The sequence below is a fragment of the Aethalodelphis obliquidens genome, unplaced genomic scaffold (genome assembly GCF_003676395.1).
Source record: "Aethalodelphis obliquidens isolate GAN/ISIS:26980383/991018 unplaced genomic scaffold, ASM367639v1 scaffold18, whole genome shotgun sequence".
Classification (NCBI taxonomy): domain Eukaryota; kingdom Metazoa; phylum Chordata; class Mammalia; order Artiodactyla; family Delphinidae; genus Aethalodelphis; species Aethalodelphis obliquidens.
In genome coordinates, this window is record NW_020837962.1 from 27,008,609 (window position 1) to 27,030,204 (window position 21,596).

Sequence of the window (21,596 nt, forward strand, 5' to 3'; positions counted from 1 at the left end):
CGCAGTCTCAGCGGCCACGGCTCACGGGCCCAGCCGCTCCGCGGCATGTGGGATCTTCCCGGACCGGGACACGAACCCGTGCTCCCCGCATCGGCAGGTGGATTCTCAACCACTGCGCCACCAGGGAAGCCCGAGATCCCAGTCTTGACACCATTAAGTTTTCCTAACATGTCACAAAGTTAATGTACTTTTATTTCTAAAGTTATTTAAGTTCTGTCATTCTTGCCACAGGATTTATGTGTTTGCTTAATACTACGAACAATTATTTTACAAGTTTCAGTTACTCTCATAGGTATTGTTTGAGTTTTTACTAGGTACTGGGCTAAATTCTTTGCATCCAACAACTTAATTAATTCTTACAGTAATTCTCTAGGAGGCAGGTACTGTTATTAGCCTCATTTTACAGATGAGGATTCAAAGTTTCAAAGCACTTATAAAATTTATTTATATCCTCAGAGTTAATAAGATCACAGTTTGGGGTTAGATAACTGATTTCTTGGGCTCCAAAACCTGTACTCTTAGATACTGTGCTGTCATTTTGTCCTAGAACATTTTAAGATGGCTGCTACATACAGTTCAAAAAGATAAAAATGATAAATAAATCCACTTAACTATGCTGTGTTTAAAACACTGACTTAGCACTTACTATGGGCTACACACTGTTCTAAGCATTTTGTAAGTAATTAACTTTTTTTTTTTTTTTTTTGTGGTACGCGGGCCTCTCACTGTTGTGGCCTCTCCCATTGCAGAGCACAGGCTCCGGACATGCAGGCTCAGTGGCCATGGCTCACGGGCCCAGCCGCTCCGCGGCATGTGGACCGGGGCACGAACCCGGACCGGGGCACGAACCCGCGTCCCCTGCATCGGCAGGCGGACTCCCAACCACTGCGCCACCAGGGAAGCCCAGTAATTAACATTTTAATACTCACAACAACCCTATGAGATGTACTCTGTTATTACCACCCTATTTTGACAAATGAGAGAACTGAGGCACAGAGGCATGCAATGACTAGCATAAGGTCCCACAGCTGGTTAGAGGCACATCCGAGGTTTGAACCCAGGAAGTTTGCCTCTGGAGTCTGAACACCTTACCATTATGTTACAGTGATGAAACAATGTGTGAAGTTCATAAAGTATACACCTTACCACTATGCTACGATAATGATGGTAGAGGAAAAATGATAAGATGGAGAGAGGGGTGAGGTCCATCACAAAATGCAGCTCTAAAGTCTTAGAACTTTGATAGAGGAAGTCACAGATTCAACTTGAACGTGACTGAACTAATGTGAAGAGAGAGATTCAATAACTTTTAGATCTAGTTGCCCTAGATCCAAATACTAGTCATGAAGCTATTCAACAACCGTTCATAATTCTGAGAACAGAGAGAAATTTCTCCTATCGGCAATTCACACCTCTTAACTTTTTGGCTCAACTTATGAACGCAAGTGGTATACAGACTAAGACAGAACCTTCTGGAAGAAATATCATTCTTGCAGATATTTCTGTTTCCCATTGTTCTGATGCATGCTATCTTTAGTATTTTAATGTATTTTTTAATCTTTCCTTTTTCTAGCATTACGTATCTCTGTTACACCTGAAAATACAAGAACGGTGTAACTAACACATATCCATATTTAACAAATGTTACCAATTTGTGATATTTCCTTCCGTGCTTTTAAAAAATTATATACTTAAGACACTGCAGTGCAGACTCATTCTATGTTGTGCTTCTCCCTGATTCCACTCTTCTCACTTTCCCAGGAGCAAGCTCTATTTTGAAAAGCAGATATCAATACCTTATCTATTTTCATATGGATCCTGAGGACAGTGGTCTTTATCAGGGTTCAACAAACCCCTGAGGGCTAAATCCAGCCTGCCACCTGTTTTTCTAAATAAAGTTTTACTGGAACACAGCCATGCTCGTTCATTTATGTATTGTCTATGGCTGCTTTCATGCTATAGTGGCCCAGTAGAGTAGTTGCAACAGAGACTCCCAAGGGGCAAAGTATTTACTAGCTGGCCCTTTACAGAAAAAGTTTGGCAGTCCCTGGTATGGACTCATATATGTTTATTTCAAATGTTACATAAATCATATCATACTGTATGCATCCTTTGGCCAATGGCTATTTGCAGTCAACATTATGTCTTTAAAATGTGTCCTTGTTTCTCATGTAGATCTAGGTCATTAATTTTAACTACTAAAATATTCCACTATAAGAATGTATAACTAATTTAGTCTTCTGTTCATGTACATATGTAGTTTTTTCCTTCAAAAATGTTTATTTGTGGGCTTCCCTGGTGGCGCGGTGGTTGAGAGTCCGCCTGTCGATGCAGGGGACATGGGTTCGTGCCCTGGTCCGGGAAGATCCCACATGCCGCGGAGCGGCTGCGCCCGTGAGCCATGGCCGCTGAGCCTGTGCTTCCGGAGCCTGTGCTCTGCAACGGGAGAGGCCACAACAGTGAAAGGCCCGCATACCGCAAAAAAAAAAAAAAAAAAAGTTTATTTGCACAAACCTATTTCTTGTTGACTCAAGCCACATCCAGAAGTTTCTCTAGGGTTATTACCATGATGTATTCTTAGGATCCATGCATCTTCAGCAGTACTAGAGGCAGCTGCTTGCTCACCAAAGCGGTAAGGACACTCTGTGTTCCTTTTGGCAGTGTAGGAGAGCTTGTATTTTCCTACATTTTCAAAAACAACTTGCTATTATCAGCCTTTCAGAAAATTTTTGCAAATTTGATGTATGCAGTGTGGGACCTTGGCTTGGTCTTAATTGGCATCCCTGATTCACCTGCCTGGTTGAGCCTTGTTTTACATGTCAGGGTTGTTCCACTTTTTCTTTTCTGCAAATTTCCTGTTCACATTCTTAACCCATTTTTTTCTTTGGGTATTTGTGCTCATTGTCTTTAAAAGGGGGAGGGTTTTGTTTGTTTGTTTGAGGTTTGAGCTCAAGCACAAGGTGGTGGTTAGTCTTAGTCCTATTGATAGAAACAAAATTACACAGAGTAACTGTGTCTTGTAAATGTCACCCGTGATCGCGGCATGCCAGGCACCCAGTCCATGGCTGTGACCTGATACCAAGCATCTAGAGTCACAAAGAAAAGGTACAATGTGAAGTCTGTCCTCAAAGACATGTATTTATTCAGTGAGTTCTTTGGGGAAATGACAATATTCTAAAAGGAATACCAAATCTCTTTCTCTGTGTGTGTGTGTGTGTGTGTGTGTGTGTGTGTGTGTGTGTGTGTATATATATATATATATAATTATAATCTATAATTATATAAGCAATTATGAGTCAATGGTTACCCTAATGAAGTAAAAGGAGTGACAGATGACAATAATCTAAAAGCAGGTATTTCCAAAGTATCTGATTTGGAAGCCTCAATCTATTGTATTTTTTAAATAAAAGGTTCCTGGAATAAATAATAATTTAAAACAGGGTATTTTAATATTTGTGACACATATGAAAGTCCTAACAATTTTTAATAGCTTTCATTTATTTTTAATTTATTGGCAAACCCCTATTGCCATCATTGATAATGGTGTCATTCCCATTACCTCTGCTCATCAGCAGGCAGCAGGTTGGGATTTGAGTAAGAAAGAACAATGCACAGCTCATTCAGGGTTGAGTTGCCTGGCTGAGCACGTTTCTCCCACCTGCTGGCAGGCATCAGAATTCATCTTGCCGTGCATTTGTCTTAATGGCACAGTAAAGAATCTTTTCATGGTGAAAGATGGTATATGAGCTGCAAAGACTTTCATCAAAAGCAGAAAAGACTGTCTGAAAAGTAACTGCGTTTACAGGTCTATGTAGAGCATTTAGAATTTTGGCAAAATTTCCGGCACAGTTCCTCTGTTTTGGGTGGCAGTGAAGATTTGTATTTTATAGTCAAAATGTTGATCTCATATTCAAAGAGAAATGGTTGTCAAATACAATATAATTACCAAAATCAGGAAGTATATTACAACCCAATATTATCAGCACTGGGACACTAGAATCCATATTACTCATATAATGTAATATCAAGGAAAGGTGCATGTTATTCAAATGTCTTTAGGCTACAGTTGCCAAAAGCACAACTCAAACTAGCCTAGGAAATAGAATTTGCCAAGGACACTGGGTATTTCCTGTAACTGAAGGAAAAATTTGACAAACTGCAGTTTGCAGAGTATCAGGAAACTGTGGTCTGGATACCAGGGAGGATTTCTTCATTGCTTTTTCACTGCTCTCTCTTCCTAATGTCATTACTTTTTTCCTGACTGACCAACTTCTTCCCCATGGCCACCAACTGCACCAAGAGTTGTCACATATGGTGCCTCCTACCACCAGAGAGAGTCTGATTGATTTCCTCATAACCAGTATGAAAAATCCTGGGAAAGGTCTCTGATTGGTCTACCTCTAGAACAATCTATTTGAGTAAGAACCTAGCAGTGTCCATGAAAATCAAATCATTGTAACTGGAAGAGTATAGAAAACACTACATATAACCATTCATAGGAGTAGCGAAGAAAAGGATGTGCATCATCCCACAACTTGTGTGAGATCTTATAGTTCTGAAGCCAGTTTTTTATACACTGGGGAATAAATCCATACTTGTTGACCTGAGTTGACTGCATGAATGAATGAATGTGTAAATGAAACAGAATTACATCCATGCTTTATAATTTATTGTTTGTGAAATTAATTTTTATGTCTTCTTCATTGTCATAATTATTCATTCATCATGGTTTGCTACACGGTTTTGGATAATAGCTTTACACATTTCCTATTGTAATTTGAACTATGCTGGAATAAGTTTTAAGAACTCACAGTCCTGTGTGTAGCATGGGGCTGAGGGGACTATCCAGTTAATAAAGTATAGAAACTTTAATTTTAGGGCTTAGAGCATCTGCATTGGCTTCATAGATATACCTTATGCTTTGTTTTATGTTTGGGGCTGTATTCTGAAGATTGTTGCCCAATTATCTTTCCCTGGATAAGTGAAGCACTGCTCTATCCTGATGGTCTAAGGAAGAGTTTACATGCCTGCAAGTGCAGTGTACAAGATGTGGATGTAAGGATCCACGTGTTGAGAGCTAACTGTCTAGTATATCCCTAGCCCTGTTCTAACACCTTTTGACATTCTCCTTTCCAATGGGAAAAGTTTAATGTGGTGATATCAAGTTAAAATGAACCTTAAGAGAATTCTTCAAATGGAAAGAAATAAAACACCCAAAAGTGCAACATCCTTGGCACAGAGTGGAAGAAAAGAGAAAAAATGTTTGCTTTGGTTACGTTTTCATGATGAGAGGTTTTCAGTTGTATCTTTGTGAATCTCATGTATTTTGAGCATCAGCTGAGGAGACACCCACCTCTCTCTCCAGCTAGTTTCCTGAGTCATTGCTAATTTGCACAACTGAGAAAATGTCCATCAAATGCCCCAATATGAAATACCCAAAGTATCCTTTCCATAGCGTTCATGTCACTCAGCCATATTCTTGAAGTGGTTCTGTCCAAAACCCTCATGTCACTTTATTATTTTTTTCTTTTTTAAAATAAATTTATTTATTTATTTTTGGCTGCACTGGGTCTTCGTTGCTGCGCATGGACTTTCCCTAGTTGCGGTGAGCAGGGGCTACTATTGGTTGCGGTGCACAGGCTTCTTATTGCAGTGTCTTCTTTTGTTGCAGAGCGCCAGCTCTAGGTGCACGGGCTTCAGCAGTTGTGGCACTCAGCCTCAGTAGTTGTGGCGCATGGGCTCAGTAGTTGTGGCACACGGGCTTAATTGCTCTGCAGCATGTGGGATATTCCTGGACCAGGGCTCGAACCTGTGTCCCCTGCATTGGCAAGTGGATTCTTAACCACTGCGCCATCAGGGAAGTCCTTGTTCTTTTCTTAAGGATAAAATATATTTAAAATTCTCTCTGAAGATACTTTCTCCTTTTTTATTTTATTTGTTTCTTTAATTATCCTTGTGTGTCTATTATTCTCTTTTTGTTCATCTTGGCTTCCTTTGTCATTCAGTATTGTAGCATTTCTCTATAGTCTGTGGATATTTTATTGTTAGTTCACATCTTAGATGGGGCAATAGGAGGGCCGACTGGGAGCTCTGGGTGTGGGAGTGGGAATGACCAGCTTGCAGACTTCTTTCCCAGTGAGCATGTGGGTGCCAGCCACCATAGTGTAGTATCCACAAATGCTAGAATGAGAAGAGCTTTACTCTGGATCCTGAACTCCAATGCTAGCCACCATAATATTTTTTCAACTAGTTTGTTCAATTTCATAAAAGACAGACATTCAGCTCTTTGACCCAGGAAGTAATTGGTTATTGATTAATTCTACATGAGGATCAGGAGGAAGGAGTGGAAGGTTATTTTTTCTCACCCCCAATTCTTACTCCATGTTCTGCTGGGCTGGTAGAACTTGAGTCTAGAGCATGTCTCAATTGTTTCTGAGTAGGTCAGGAGTTTCCTTGACTGTAACTCTCTATGTAACCTAGACTGTGGTCTTCTTGACTCTATCTTATCAGACACTTTCCTCTTTCCATTTTCTTCTCCTGCAAACTTACTAAAATATGTCATGTCTTAGTGACCTATCCATTCTCTTCATCATTGTGTATTTATATTCCTTTATCATCATATTCACAGTAACTCAAAAGAGATAAGAGATCACACCTGTGCTCATTTTGCTGTTTGGGGCTAACACTGCTTTAAATTTTATGTCCAAAGCCAAATATCTGATTTTCCCTTCCTAACTCACTCCCTCTCTCAATAAATGAAATTCCAAAAGGCCCTGAGATCATCCCTAGCTCTCTCTTTCTCTTATTTCATGTATCTGGTACATTCAGTAACTCTTTTGGCTTCACATTCAAAATACATTCAGAACCTAACCATTTCTCACCACCTCTATCCCAAGCACTCTGCTCTCCTTGTTTCTGTTTCTATACCCCTACTGTAGCTTTTCAACAGAGTGACCAGAACAATCCTGTTAAAATACATCACCCCAAATCCATCCCTTGCTCAAAATGATGTAATAGATACCTGTGTCACTGAGAGTAAAACAAAATTCTCACAGTGGCCACCCACCACTATTTGGGTCACCTGTCACATCCCCCAGCCTCTTCCTCTCACCTCTCCCCTGTTCTCCTCCCTGCTTATCATTCCCTTCCACCAACACACTGGGTCACATCTATCTCAGCATCACTCTCCTCCATGATAACCACTTGACACACTCCAACATCTTCATGGTTTTCTTCATCATATCAGTGTAACATCATGTGACCAACTTATTTAAAATTGAAATACACACCCCCCCCGCAACACTTCCTATCTCTCTTCCCTGCTTTATTTCCCCCTGGCACCTATCACCATCTTATTTATTTTGTTATCGTCACCCTACACCCACCATTAAGTAAGCTTCATGAAGACAATCATTTTTGTCTAGTTTATCCCCAGCACTCAACATTGTACCTGGTACACAGTAGGCAATTAAGTATTTGTTGAGTGAATGAATGAATGATTATTATTATTATATAGCCAATAGGAAGATTATTTTAAAGTATTTTCAAAAATTTTGTTTTTTATTCTTAGGAGCATCTTATTCCTTGGGAGCATTTGATGCACTGGAAACCGAAACATAACAACTGATATTAAGGCATTAGATGAAACAGATCAACATGCCACTTTCAAAGGATAGCAGGTATTTTTCCACAGTAATTAAACACAGAAGCTAAATTTTCTTAGATTTCTTCTTCCTTTATGTCATGTCTTAGTGACTTATCCATTCTCTTCATCATTGTGTATTCATAATAAAAAATTATGGTGATTTTTAAAATTTTTATTTATTTATTTATTTTTGGCTGCTTTGGTTCTTTGTTGCTGCACACGGGCTTTTCTCTAGTTGCAGCGAGTGGAGCTACTCTTCATTGCGGTGCATGGGCTTCTACTGCGGTGGCTTCTCTTGTTGCGGAGCACAGGCTCTAGGCTGCGTAGGCTTCAGTGGTTGTGGCTCGCGGGCTCTAGAGTGCAGGCTCAGTAGTTGTGGCACACAGGCTTAGTTGCTCCGCAGCATGTGGGATCTTCCCGGACCAGGGCTCGAACCCATGTCCCTTGCATTGGCAGGCGGACTCACAATCACTGCTCCAACAGGGAAGCCCATGGTGATTTTTCATAAACTCTCTTTTTTAAAAAATTTATTTATTTTTCACTGCATTGGGTCTTTGTTGCTGTGCATGGGCTTTCTGTAGTTGTTGTGAGCGGGGGCTACTCTTCGTTGCGGTGTGCGGGCTTCTCACTGCGGTGGCTTCTCTTGTTGTGGAGCACGGGGACTAGGCTCCCAGGCTTCAGTAGTTGTGGCACGTGGGCTCAGTAGTGTGGTTCATGGGATCTAGAGCACAGGCTCTGTAGTTGTGGCGCACGGGCTTAGTTGCTCCATGGCATGTGGGATCTTCCCAGACCAGGGCTCGAACCCGGGTCCCCTGCATTGGCAGCAGGATTCTTAGTCATGCGCCACCAGGGAAGCCTTGAGTTTTTAAAATGTATCTTTGTGCCTGCTTTAAGGTAAGGTACACAGATAATACAATTAGGGCTTTCTCAGCTGCCAGGCTCAGAAGACAGGGAGGCAGAGGAATGAGTGGGAAGCAGCTTATTTCTGTGTTATGGAATGGATGGAAGAAAAGCGAAGATGCTGCTGCTTAAGCAGTTTCCTGTCTTTTCCTGGGGAAAGTGGACTAACAGTAGCCCACAGTCTGAAATCACGATCATTTCTGTGTCCTTGCATATGTACTTTCCCTTAAGTTAAGCATTAATTCCTTTTTGTGGCACCCTTGAACAATGCCTGGTTCAAAAAAAGCTCTATGTTTAAGGAATGAGAAGAGATGGCGGGGGAGGTGGGCGAGGGTGATTTCTTCCACAATCAACAGAATTGCAATTGCTGGTTCTTATCTGAGTGTAAGGAGAGATTACCATCTGAGTTGCCTTTTGTTTCCCCTCTATTTTATTTTTTAATGAATGTCTTTTTTATTTTATTTTTTATATATTTTTTTACTTTTGAACTTTTATATGGATGTTCCAGATGGGTAACACTTTCACAAGTTGAAAGTTTATAATGTAAATCTTTCACCTGCCCCACACTCATCCAAAACTCAAGTGCAGAACGTGGGGTAAATCTCATTTTCCAACAAAGGACATCCACAACTGTAAAATCCCAAGACTAACAGTGCAATGTATTGACCTGGCAAGAACTTTGTCCTTATTTATGATTGGGTGGGGGGAATATCCTAAGATGACATAGGCATATGAGAAGGCCAGGAATAGCAGTGAATGAAGATCTCATAAAATACAATAACCAAGAGGGCTAACTTTTCACATGTGTAAAAAGCAATATATATTCAATATGGCAATATTTTTGGCATATATAGTCTACTCCCAAGGAGATCAGCACAGTTTTCCATTATGTCCCAAAATACATTGCTGAAAAGAATATATGGTACCTCATTCTCTTTTTCATAATCATTTTCATTTAAAGAAAAGCCAAACATATCCATTGCTCACTTACCATGAGTTGGTGCTAAATTCAAAAAAGGAAATGAGATCAACTTCACATTTTGTACAGAATATCCATTAGTGTTTGAAAATTATTATCTCAATGTACATGTCTCAGAATAAAAAGAAATGTAAGAACTTTGTGTCTATTGAGGTCAGTTTTAAATATCTACATTATTAATTTGAAGGACAGTCTAAGAAAAGTCCCAAGGTTTTTGAGGAATCAATTTCTATACCAGGAATGGCCAGAGGAGGCTGTGGCAGGACCCTTCCCTCTTTTTCTTTTCTATTTCATTTAGTAGACTATTATTTCTTTTTCTTAAAAAAAGCCCCCCCCCCTTTGTGGCACCTTCTCTTATTCCTTCCCCTAAAAGGTCTCAATTATTTGGCCAGCTGAAGATATTTTCTCTTTTCTCCAGAAAACATGTGGTAACTGGTGGGTAGAGGGGGATGACAGTGACAATGACTTTGAGTGGGAACAAGGTGGGGATCGGGAAAGATGAGGTTGGAAGCCACCAAGAATCCTGGAAAACCTTAGGGGGAGTTCTGTGCTGGGGGGAAGGGATCTTGGACCAACTAGCTCAGAAGCCTCAATTTTTTGAACTAAAAAATGAGGATATTGGAGTGTATGATGTTCAAAGTCTCCATGGTTTTACAATTTTTCATGATCTATCAATTGCTTTCAAGAATTCATAAGCTTCTTTCTCCCTTTCTTGCTCTTTCCCTTCCCCTTTCCCTCCTTTTTCCTTTCTTTCTTTTTATTTTTTCTGCCAAAGCACACATTTATTGAGTGCCTAATACCGGCTAAGCACTAAGGTAGATCTTGGGAACACAAATGACTAAGCTATATTTTCTGATTTTAAGCAGCTCACAAATCCAGGGTAGGGTGTCACACACACTGACAGATAATTAAAGTGTGAGAAATGCAATAGCAAATATGCATGGGGTTCATCAAAGAACAGGAAGGAACCATCAGCTGTTCATGGAACGCATGAAACAGAAGGGGAGATGGGTGAGTAAGCTGAGTCCCTGTGGAGGCTTGGAAATTCTGGACAGAATGGAGAAGCGACATCTAGGAAAGCACACACTTCTGAGGGCACAGAATTACCATTATAAAGGAAGAAAGAATCACAGGTAGTTTAGAACAGTTGAGGCAAAATGGTGCTAGGGTCCAAGTGGTGATTCACTGACACCTAAGGGCAGAGGCTATGTTTGTTTTGGTCACGGATAAATCCCTAGTACTTGGCACATACTACACCCTCAATGAATATTTGTTCATTAAATGAATGACTGAATGATATGGGCAGAAAACTTCATTTTGTGGGTAATATGCAATAAAAATGATTTGAAGCAAGATCAGGTTTGAGGTTTTTTAGGATCATTCCTAGCAGATAGACACACAGAGTTGGAGAGCAAAGAGAGGATTCTAGGAAAGGAGGTAGAAGGCGTCTACAGATGGCACCCATCAAGAACTTGAACAAGATGGGAGGGGGGAGCAGAATGAGGAAAGAGATATGAGAGCTAATTAGGAAATTCAGAGAGCTTGCAAGTTATTTGGATGGTGGGCAAGCAAATGGTGTGGATGTAGTTAAGGCAAACTTCCAGGAAATCCCAGATCACACTCCCCAAATGAGTAAACTAGATTGTCTATGATATTCATAGCTGCAGAGGTGACAGAGGTTACCCCCAAATTCTGAAATAGCTACTGAAAACTGATGTCAGTTTATAGAACATATTTTTGGAGAGCACATTTATTCTGTGACAGTTACTTCAAAATCTAATAATTTAACAGACAGAGATCCTCTGTTAAAGATTTTTTTTGCATGAGTGAATTAACATTTAGAAAACTAACTGGCTCAACCAGTTTGGGAAATTGGCAATATCCATCAAGGCTGGACATAGGAAGACCTATGACCAGCAATTACATACCTCACAGAAAGGCATATGTTTATAACAACACTGTTTGTTTTTATTTTTAAATTGAAGTATAGTTGATTTATAATGTTGTTTTAGTTTCTGGTGTACAGTGATTCAGTTATACATATATATATATATATATATATATATATATATATATACATATTCTTTTTCATATTCTTTCCCATTATGGTTTAATCACAGAATATTGAATATAGTTGCCTGTGTACAGTAGGACCTTTTTGTTTATCTATTTCATATATAGTAGTTTGTATCTGCTAATCCCAAACTCCTAATTTATCCCTCCCCCACCCGCTTTGCCCTTTGGTAACCATAAGTTTGTTTTCTATGTCTGTGAGTTTGTTTCTGTTTCATAAATAAGTTCATTTTGTATCATATTTTAGATTCCACATATGATATCATATGGTATTTGTCTTTCTTTTTATTTTATTTTATTTTATTTTTTTGTCCACACTGCGTGGCATGTGGGATCTTATTTCCCCAACCAGGCATTGAACCCGCACCCCCTGCATTGGAAGCGCAAAGTCTTAACCACTGGACCACTGGGTAAGTCCATGTCTTTCTCTTTCTGACTTACTTCACTTAGTACGTAATCTCTAAGTGCATCCATGTTGCTGCAAATGGCATTATTTCATTATTTTTTATGGCTGAGTAATATTTCACTGTGTGTGTGAATACATATATATATATGTATATGTATATATATATAGAGATATATATAACACACCTTCTTTATCCATTCATCTGTTGATAGACATTTAGGTTGCTTCTATGTCTTGGCTATTGTAAGTAGTGCTGCTATGAACATTGGTGTGTATATATCTTTTCGAATTATAGTTTTCTCTGGATATATCCTCAGGAGTGGGATTGCTGGATCATATGGCAACTCTACTTTTAGTTTTTAAAGGAACTTCAAACTGTTTTCCATAGTGGCTGCACCAATTTACATTCCCTGTAGGAGAACACTGTAGGAGAGTTCCCTTTTCTCCATACCCTCTCCAGCATGTGTTATTTGTAGACTTTTTAATGATGGCCATTCTGAATGGTGTGAGTTGATACCTGTTGTAGTTTTGATTTATAACAACACTATTTGTAATAACCCTAAACTGGAAACTGTCTGAATGTCCACCAACTATAGAATAGATAAATAAATTATGGTATACTATTTAGCAAAGAGAATGAACAAAGTACAACCACATGCAAAATGTAGAAGAATCTCATAAATACAAACTTTGAGTAATAGAAGTCAGACGAAAAAGAAAATGTAGTCTATGATTTCATTTACAGAAATTTTAAAAACAGGTAAAACTAATTTATAAAGTTGCAGGTTAAGATAGGGTGTGCTAGTAGGGTAGACACCTGGGGTGCTGGTGATGCTCTGTTTCTTTATTGGGGTGCTGCTCACATGGGTGTGTGCTCTTTTCAAAAATTCATCAAGTTATATAGTTACAGCTTGTGCACTTTTCTATGCATATTATATTTCAATCAAAGTTAAAAAAAATCAGGTCAAGTCCCTGCGAGTAGCATGGCTAAACAACAACAACAAAAAATTTTAATTTTGTTTTTCCAATTTATAAATGCTCAAGAGAATTTACTGTGTAAAATATTAAGGATTGGAAGCAATGGCGTCTTTCAATTCTTGTGCAGAGAAGTGGACACAAAATTTCCCCTTCATGGCTCTGTCATTAGACATCTCAATCTTAACCCCCTGGATCCTTGCTGTCATAATCCACTGCATTTTAATACATTGAAACAATGTCTGGGCTGAAATTTGCCAGACTGGGTGGTGGTTCAACAATGTATCTACCCAGGGGGCCTATCAGAATATCTAACCAATTAGAACTGAATATCAGAGCTGGAATCTCAAATCCTGTCTCTCGGGGTGATAGGCCATCTTGCTATTATATTGGATTGAACAAGGATCTGGGATAGGAATTGGGCAGGTGGGTGATGGGGTGGCCCTCCAGGGACAAGAACCCAGAGGGAAGACATGCTGAAAATCATTTTAGATTTCTAAATCCAAACAGGGAAGGCTCCACCTCTGTTGCCTTTGCACACAGAGATTCCTCTTTACTAATCCTGAGACAGATTCATTTCTTACTGAAATTCTCTTGATGAAGAGTGATCTCCCATGAGTTACATACTGGATCCCTGAGACCTGACAGTAAACACCAGCATATGGCAATCCTGTGAACCCTGCTCCTGGCTCAGAGCAATCTGTTTTAACCTACACAATGATGTTTAGGTTGCATGACTGCAGGAAGAAGTAGGCACAATTAGACATCTCTATGTAGCCTCCCACCTCAAAGGAAAGCACAATATTAGAAAGAGGGACTAGAACTGGGCAGGAAGAAGAGAATTATTTTATCTTCAGACTTCTTGGCCAATAGAAAAATTTGCATTGACCTGATGAATCAGTTAACTTGTTCCAATGACACTGTTTTTCGGAGCTGATGTAAATGATCTGTCTCTTGCAGTCCATGTTAACCCTACCAGTCAGATATTTAAAGAAATTCGCCAACTGGTGTGGATAAAAGGCTTGAGGATTTAATAGTCCTTACTCTCAGCTACTGACTTCTGTCTTTGACACTGAGAAAACAGAAGCAATCAAAAAACATCTACAATTCCCTCTATTACATGGACGATTTACCAGCATCTCTACTGAGGGACTCCAGTTTTCCTCCTCTTATTGATTAAATGCCCTTGCTCCTGTCTGAGCACAGCCCCTCTATTTGTGAATAAGAGACAGTCAACAATTTTCTTTTTCTTTGTAAAGGACCAGAGAGTAAATGTTTTAGGCTTTGTACTCCATATGTTCTATGTCATAACTACTCAACTATGTCTAGTGAAAGCAGCCATAGACAACTTGTAAACAAATACACATTGTTATGTACCAATGAAACTTTATTTATAAAAACAAGTGGTGGGTCAGACTTGGCCTCAGGCTGTAGTTTACTGAGCCTCGTACTAGATCCTACCACTCTCTTGTCCGCTCAAGGACATGCTATAGCAATTCTCTGACTCGCTTACATTGTTTTCCCTCCACAGGATCATTCCCACAAGCATACATGTATTTTGTGGTTTCGCCCATCTTAAAAACTATCTCTTGGTCTCACTTCCCCCTTCTAGCAGCTTTCTCATTTTTCCCCTGCCCTTTACATCAAAACTTCTCACAAGAGCAATCTCTTTTGGTTTCTTAATTTGCCTCCACTGATATTCCCCACAGCCCTCTCCAATAGACTTTGACCCTGCTATTCCGCTGTAGTTGCTCTAATCAAGGTCACCAATGACCTCTATATCCTTAAATCCACCAGTCAATTCTTGGCCTTCATCTTACTTGACCTATGAGTAGCATTTGATCCTGTTGATCACTCTCTTCTTTTTGAAACACTTTGCTTACCTGGCTTCCAAACACACATACTGGCCTCTTTGCCACCTCACTGGCTACTCCTTCTCAGTCTACTTTTTCTGATTCTTTCTTATCTCCTCAATCTCTTCATGTTGGAGTATCAGTGACTCAGGTCTTGGACATCTTCTGTATCTACAGTCACTTCCTGGCTGAGCTCATCCTGCCTCATTAAATACTATCTATAACCTGATGACTTCCAAACTGTTGCATTATATTTGGCATTGAACCCCAGGTTCATATATCTAACTGCCTACTCAACATGTTTCTTTGGGTATCTAATAATAATCTCAAATTGAACATAATCAAAGCTGAAGCCTTGTTGTATACCACCAAATGTGTTCTACTTTAAACTTTCCTTATGAAGTAAGTGGCATTTCCATCCTTACTGTCTCTTGCATCAAAACTCTAACATCATCCTTGATTCTTCTCTTTCTCTCACATGCAACATACAATTGCAATTGTTTATGCTCTGGATTCTTCCTTTAAGTAGATGTAGATATAGATATTCAGACCCCTTCTTATGTCCTACATAGCTCTCCCTTGGTCCAAGATACTAATAACCCACTTAAAATATTTCTACAGTTTTTTACCTGATCTCCCTGCTTCCATTATTGCCTCCGCCCTTGTGGTCCATTATTGACTAAAGAGTTAAGTCAGACCAAGTCCACCATCTGCTCAAAACCCTCCAATGGCTTCCATCTCCCTCAAAATAAAAGCCAAAGTCCTTCAAAAGCCTACATTACAATACAAGAAATCGACTTCTGTTGCCTTTGCTAGTTTCCTTTGCTGGTACCTCCACCTTTGCCAGGATTCACGTAGCTGTGCGTGGAGGACTGTTGGGAATTGACAGTGGGAGAGTAAAGGGAAGGATGATGGTATTCACCTCCCCCCTGAAGTTCTGAGGAGGGGTCAGGGCATCCCAGAGAGGGGGACTGAAGTCCAGGAGTTCCAGGGGTAGCAAATGTGGATGTGTTCATTGGTCCTCAGGGCAGCAGGAGATGCAGGGAGAAGTGTGAGACTCAGAGGGCAAATGTGAAACAAACCACCCATTTTCCAGGTATATTAAAGGGAAGTATCCCTCGAGGGATCAGGGAAAGTCCATCTTCAGGACACAGAGAGTTGGCAAATCATGCTTCATAACAAGAAGAGTGACTTTTACTTAATTGCAAAAGATACCACTCTTTTAGTCCAACTACAGAGGGAAAAATTGAAAGACAGCTTTCTCCCAATCCACCTTTGAAAGGAGTCACTTCTCTTAAAGAATAAATAAAAAATTCAATCTCAAGTGATTTATGTAAGAAAGAAAGCACGCAAATCTGGAATAATATATTTAGGAAAGCTGAAGTCTGGGTTCTGATAAAAAAAATTTTAATCGACTCAAGAGATTTCTCAGGAATCTATGATATTGTTTCAATTGAGCAACTTTCTTCAGATTTTTGTCTTCTCTGAGCACTCCATGAAGAAATAATCCCCTTCCTCCATCCTCATACCCTCTCCTCCTGCTATATCCTTCCACACAGACCTCCATCTGACCCACAGTAAGTGTACTTCATCATTGTGATTTATCTATTTATTTCCTCCAGAATGCTGTGTCCCTGACACTGGAACACAGAAGGCACCTGACAAATGTGTGTTGAATGAATGAATGAGCCAGAATCCCTTGGTAAACAATTTTTTCTGAAGACATTTGACTTTCGAAGAAGCTCAGGTTCCTGTCGGGTGTTCTACATAATGAGGGAAACTTTCCTTTGGTGCTGGCACTATGCAAGGTACTAGGTATGTTGGCTCCAGAGACTAAACAGAAGGTGTGATGTTATGAGACAGTGCTGACAACTAGAAGGGTGGAAATTAAGCTTTCAGAGTACATGGTGTTTGCAAATTTTAATCTTCTGGCTGAGCAATTTCAATGGAGGAAAAATATCCTATAGAATATCACAGTCTGGGAAGGCAAAACATATTCTGTATCTTCATTAATTATACTAAGCAAGTAGCTGCTGGAAAAACGTCTATAGATTCATTTCTGACAGGGAATACTACAGGGCTCAGTAATCAAAATCCCTAAAGACAATTAGTGAGCAGAAGCCCACAGCGAGGAGGAAATTAAAATGTTTTCAACTCAACCGCACAAAGGTTTAACGCAATATAAGATATGCAGATTGGTTTGTAATATAAAACTATATTCACTCACAGTAAAAGCCTCCCTGAAAGTCACTGTCATTTAGTGAATGCTTTTAACTGAGAGTTAATGAATATCATGAATTGGTCATTTTTTTAAGAAACTGAATATGACTGTATTTCAGGAATGATATTTTTAAAATATTTTAGAAATATTTAGTATTTGTTTATCTATATTCATCCATCCATCCAACCATACATACATATATTGAGAAGTGAAGTGTATACACTCAACAGAATACCAGCAGGTATCAGAATAAGAATGATTGCAAGGCAAGTACAATGCTGTCACACAGACAATGTTTCATTGAACAGAAGTCTCTCTCCAAGCATAAATTATACCATAGAAGTAAATGGGTGACTTGGTTCTTAAAGAGAGAAAATAGATGGGGTTTGTAACACAGTCTTGATGAGGAGTTTCTAAAGACCTCAATGTGTCAAAACTAGTTGGCATTTTATGTATTCCATTATAAGAATTGAAGTTGATGTTATGCAACTTTTGGAAATAAACCTCTATTGTAATCACTGAAGAATTAGAGGTCAGGTCAGATTATCTGGTGTAGCTCAAAAAAATGTCAGAGCACTGAGGCTTAAAAAATTATAGATCATAATGCTCAGGCAATGAACACCAGCATGACATGACCCCATAGTTCTGATCCATGAGGTGAGAAGCTGTGTAAGGGCACAGACATGATCTGCAGACTTCAAAGTGTTCCTAGATTCATATTCTTAACTCTGGAAAGAAATTGTATGAAGGGTCAGGATCATCATTAGTATCTTATAAACTATAAACATGGAAAAAGAAACCTTTTCTTTCAATATGTTCATTTCAGTTCTCTTCTAATGGCAGCTGGACATTTTTAGAGAAAGCATCAAACTTGAGTCCAAGTTTCCCAGAAGTTCATAGCTTCTTGTTTGATATATCTTGCCTTTGTTCTAGTTATTTCTGTATGCATCTGAAAGGCCCACTATCTTAGTAAACTAGCAACTCCTTAATGGAGAGGGCGATGTCTAATTCATCTTTCTAGTCCATGGCTGAATAAATATCTATTATTATTTAAAATTTTAAACTTTTCATTCTTTCCCATATTAATTGAGCAGCTACTATGTGCATAATCATGGGTTAAGTGTGCACATGGTAAAAGAAGTTAAATAGGTACTGAAATGTCTGCCCTCTAGGAGAGGGATGGAAAGAAGATGGTAAGGCTAAGAGAAAATAGGTTGGGATAAGATGCTTAGGTGAAATGGAATGTGGTTTCATCTATATTTTCTTTTGCAAAGAAATTATATAAAAAGCCTTATTTTCTAATGTAAAATATCCATTATTCTAAGCCAATGCCATTACTTGGAAGTGTTTGAATTACACTTCTACTTGGCAGCAGAATGATTTTTAGATGGAATTTTAACACATGCTAAATATGACAAAAACTCAAAGTCTTTCATAGGAATCAGGACAATGTCATACGGATTCAGATCGAGGTGACAAGCTTCAGAAGTTTCAATCCACATACCTTGGCCACTTCTTCTTGGAAAGCCACAAGGTTCAAATGGGAGATGTTAACTAAGTCAGGCCCATACACCACTGTTATCATGCGATGTTCCAGGCGCCCGATGTTCCCCACATCCAGAAGTTCACGTAATTTGGGGTCCTGGATAATAATAAATGTTGAAATATTTAGTCTTAGCTAGAGATTTTAGAGCATAATATCAAAAGAATTAGAGTTAGAACGCCTTAAAAACAAAGTTGCCTTTTATTCTTTTTTTTTAATTTTTAAATTTTTATTGAAGTATAGTTGATTGACAATCTTGTGTTAGTTTCAGGTGTACAGCAAAGTGAGTTGGAGATATATACGTATATATATTCTTTTTCAGATTCTTTTCCCTTATAGGTTATTACAAAAACTAAGTAGAGTTCCCCATGCTATGTAGTAGGTCCTTGTTCATCATCTATTTTATATGTAGTAGTGTGTATATGTTAATCTCAAACTCCTAAATTATCCCTCCCCCCTCCTTTCCTCTTTGGTAACCATAAGTTTGTTCTCTACATCTGTGGATCAATTTCTGTTTTGTAAATAAGTTCATTTGCATCACATTTTTAGATTCCATATATAAGCAATATCATATGATATTTGTCTTTCTCTGTCTGGCTTACTTCACTTAGTATGATAATCTCTAGGTAAAGTTTCCTTTTATTCTTACTAGAAACTGGTATGAGTTGAAGTCCTTCAACCCAGAAAGGCCCAGAGAGGTGAAATAACTTGCCCAAAGGTTGTGAAGAGAGAATTTCTGCATAAAGATTTATGATCCTCAGATCCTCATGGTATTTTTTAATATTATATTTATTTATTTATTTATTTGGTTGTGCTGGGTCTTAGTTGCAGCAGGTGGGCTCCTTAGTTGTGGCATGCATGTAGGATATAGTTCCCTGACTAGGGATAGAACCTGGGCCGCCTGCATTGGGAGCGTGGAGTCTTAACCACTGCTCCACCAGGGAAGTCCCGATCCTCATGGTATTATGCTAAGTGAAATAAGTCAGAAAGAGAAGGACAAATACTGCATGATATCACTTATATATTATTTTAAAAAAGCTGAACTCATAGTAACAGAGATTAGAGTAGTGGTTACCAGAGACTGGAGGGTGGGAAAAATGGGGAGATGTTGGTCAGAGGGTATAAATTTACAGATATAAGATAAGTTCTGGGGATCTAATGTATAGCATGGTGATTATAGTTAATAATATTGTATTATATATTGGAAAAATGCTAGGGGAGTAGATCTTAAATGTTCTCACCACAAAAAAGAAATGATAATTATGTGAGGTGATGGAGGCATTAGCTAACAATCTGGTGGTAATCATTTTGCAATATATAAATGTAACAAATCAACATGCTGTGCACCTAAACTTACACAATATTGTGTGTTAATTATATCTCAATAAAGCTGGAAAAAAGACTTATGGTCCTAAGTCAAGAGCTCTTTCTGTCATACTGTCATTCAGTAACACATTTTTATGTGTCACAATTCTCCCTTTATTTCCTCCAATCATCCCATGAATCACATAGTGAAATGCAAAATCTCATCCTTCTCAATTCATGAACACATTGAAATGAAGAGGGTGGTTTGGCAGAATCAAAACACAACAATGCCACCTAGGGCTGGGGCAGAAACCTAGCTGAGGGTCACAGCATGGACTTTCTCCACACTGCACACTGACAGAGAGGACTGTTAAAGTGAGCCACATGGCGGCACCTGCCATGAATATGTTATTTCAGTTCTATCCTCAAAAAGTACTGGGATTTGGACATAGAGAAATTCTTCAGTCTTTTCAGAGCAAGTTGACTTCTTTGTGACATCATAAGTATGGATCCTTTGGAGATATAGTCCTGCTGGGCAAAGGAGGTTTCCAAACTTTCTGAATTCAAAACAAAATCTACATAGGGCTCCGCCATTTTGGCTGAATTTATTTTCCTTTCATACAGGCCTTGAAGAAGATAAGAGCTTCATGCAGAAAATTAGCATTAAATCAATCACTTAGCAAATTTTCAGCCAGCTTCTGAGCAAGGAATAAATTTACATTCTTATTTATTTAGCTAAATGCTGGGCCAACAGGGCTTAATGACTTAGGCTGGTTATTCTGATCTCCCTTCTGAGGTTTTTATATACAGCACCCTTATAAAGAAAAAGCAAACTTGAAAAAACCAAGGAAGAAACAACAAAACGTTTCCAGCTGAGTTATTTGATTTGGTGACATTAATTCTCTCTTTAGTTAATAAAACTTTCTCCTCTGTTTGGCCGAATGAAGAGAAACATTTTCAGGTAAGTTATGATGAGAGGAAATCCCATTTCAAAGCTGTGCCCAATATAATCAAAATTTCAACTTGACTAACAAGCTGAGAATTTATCAAGAACATCAGGCCTCCTTGAAAGATCAAATGCTATCACAAAAGTATCAATTTGCATGACCTAGAAAAGGAGAGGAACACAGTAAAAAAAATATTAAATAAACACTCATAGCAAAAAGGGAAATGTTTAACATTTTACCATTAATGAAAGATTAAAGGAGAATGTTCCGAAAGAATGGACTTTTTGTGAAGGCTAATTAAAGAATGATACCAGCTGTTCTGTGAAACAACTGCATCTCAGGTTTTGATCACAATTGAGGCAAGTTTCAAAGAGAAAATACATTTGATCAGTACTTAAAAATTTTTTTGTGTGTACTTAGAAGAGAAAAATAAACTTCAGAAACCACCTGAAACTTGTAATTATAAATCCCTAGTGTTAAATCAGTGATTAAAAAGTCCACCAATATCTTCGGTTCTACAACATTTAATGGGACAATATTTGGAATTGAATGCACTCTATACTTTGTATCCTTTCTTTCCTTCCATTGACAGCCATGTGACTCACCCTCTGGCTCTTTTCTCTTTCAAGTATTTTCTCTTCCTTCTATACTACTTTGCTGCCTAATTCACATATCCATTAAAAATACTTTTGCCCACTTATTAATAGTTGATGGATTAAAGAGTGTCACCTCTCAGAACTTCAGGGACT

The 21,596-nt window shown here is 38.7% G+C and overlaps 1 protein-coding gene across 1 annotated transcript in view; it reads right to left on the reverse strand.

The window, feature by feature from the left end:
• The window catches only part of PLCB1 (phospholipase C beta 1), a 681,896-nt gene that overhangs the window by 205,347 nt on the left and 454,953 nt on the right, over positions 1-21,596 (reverse strand). The window contains exon 4 of the mRNA XM_027118192.1: positions 18,557-18,694. Within this exon, the coding sequence (XP_026973993.1) occupies positions 18,557-18,694 (138 nt within the window). The remainder of the gene's footprint in view (positions 1-18,556; positions 18,695-21,596) is intronic.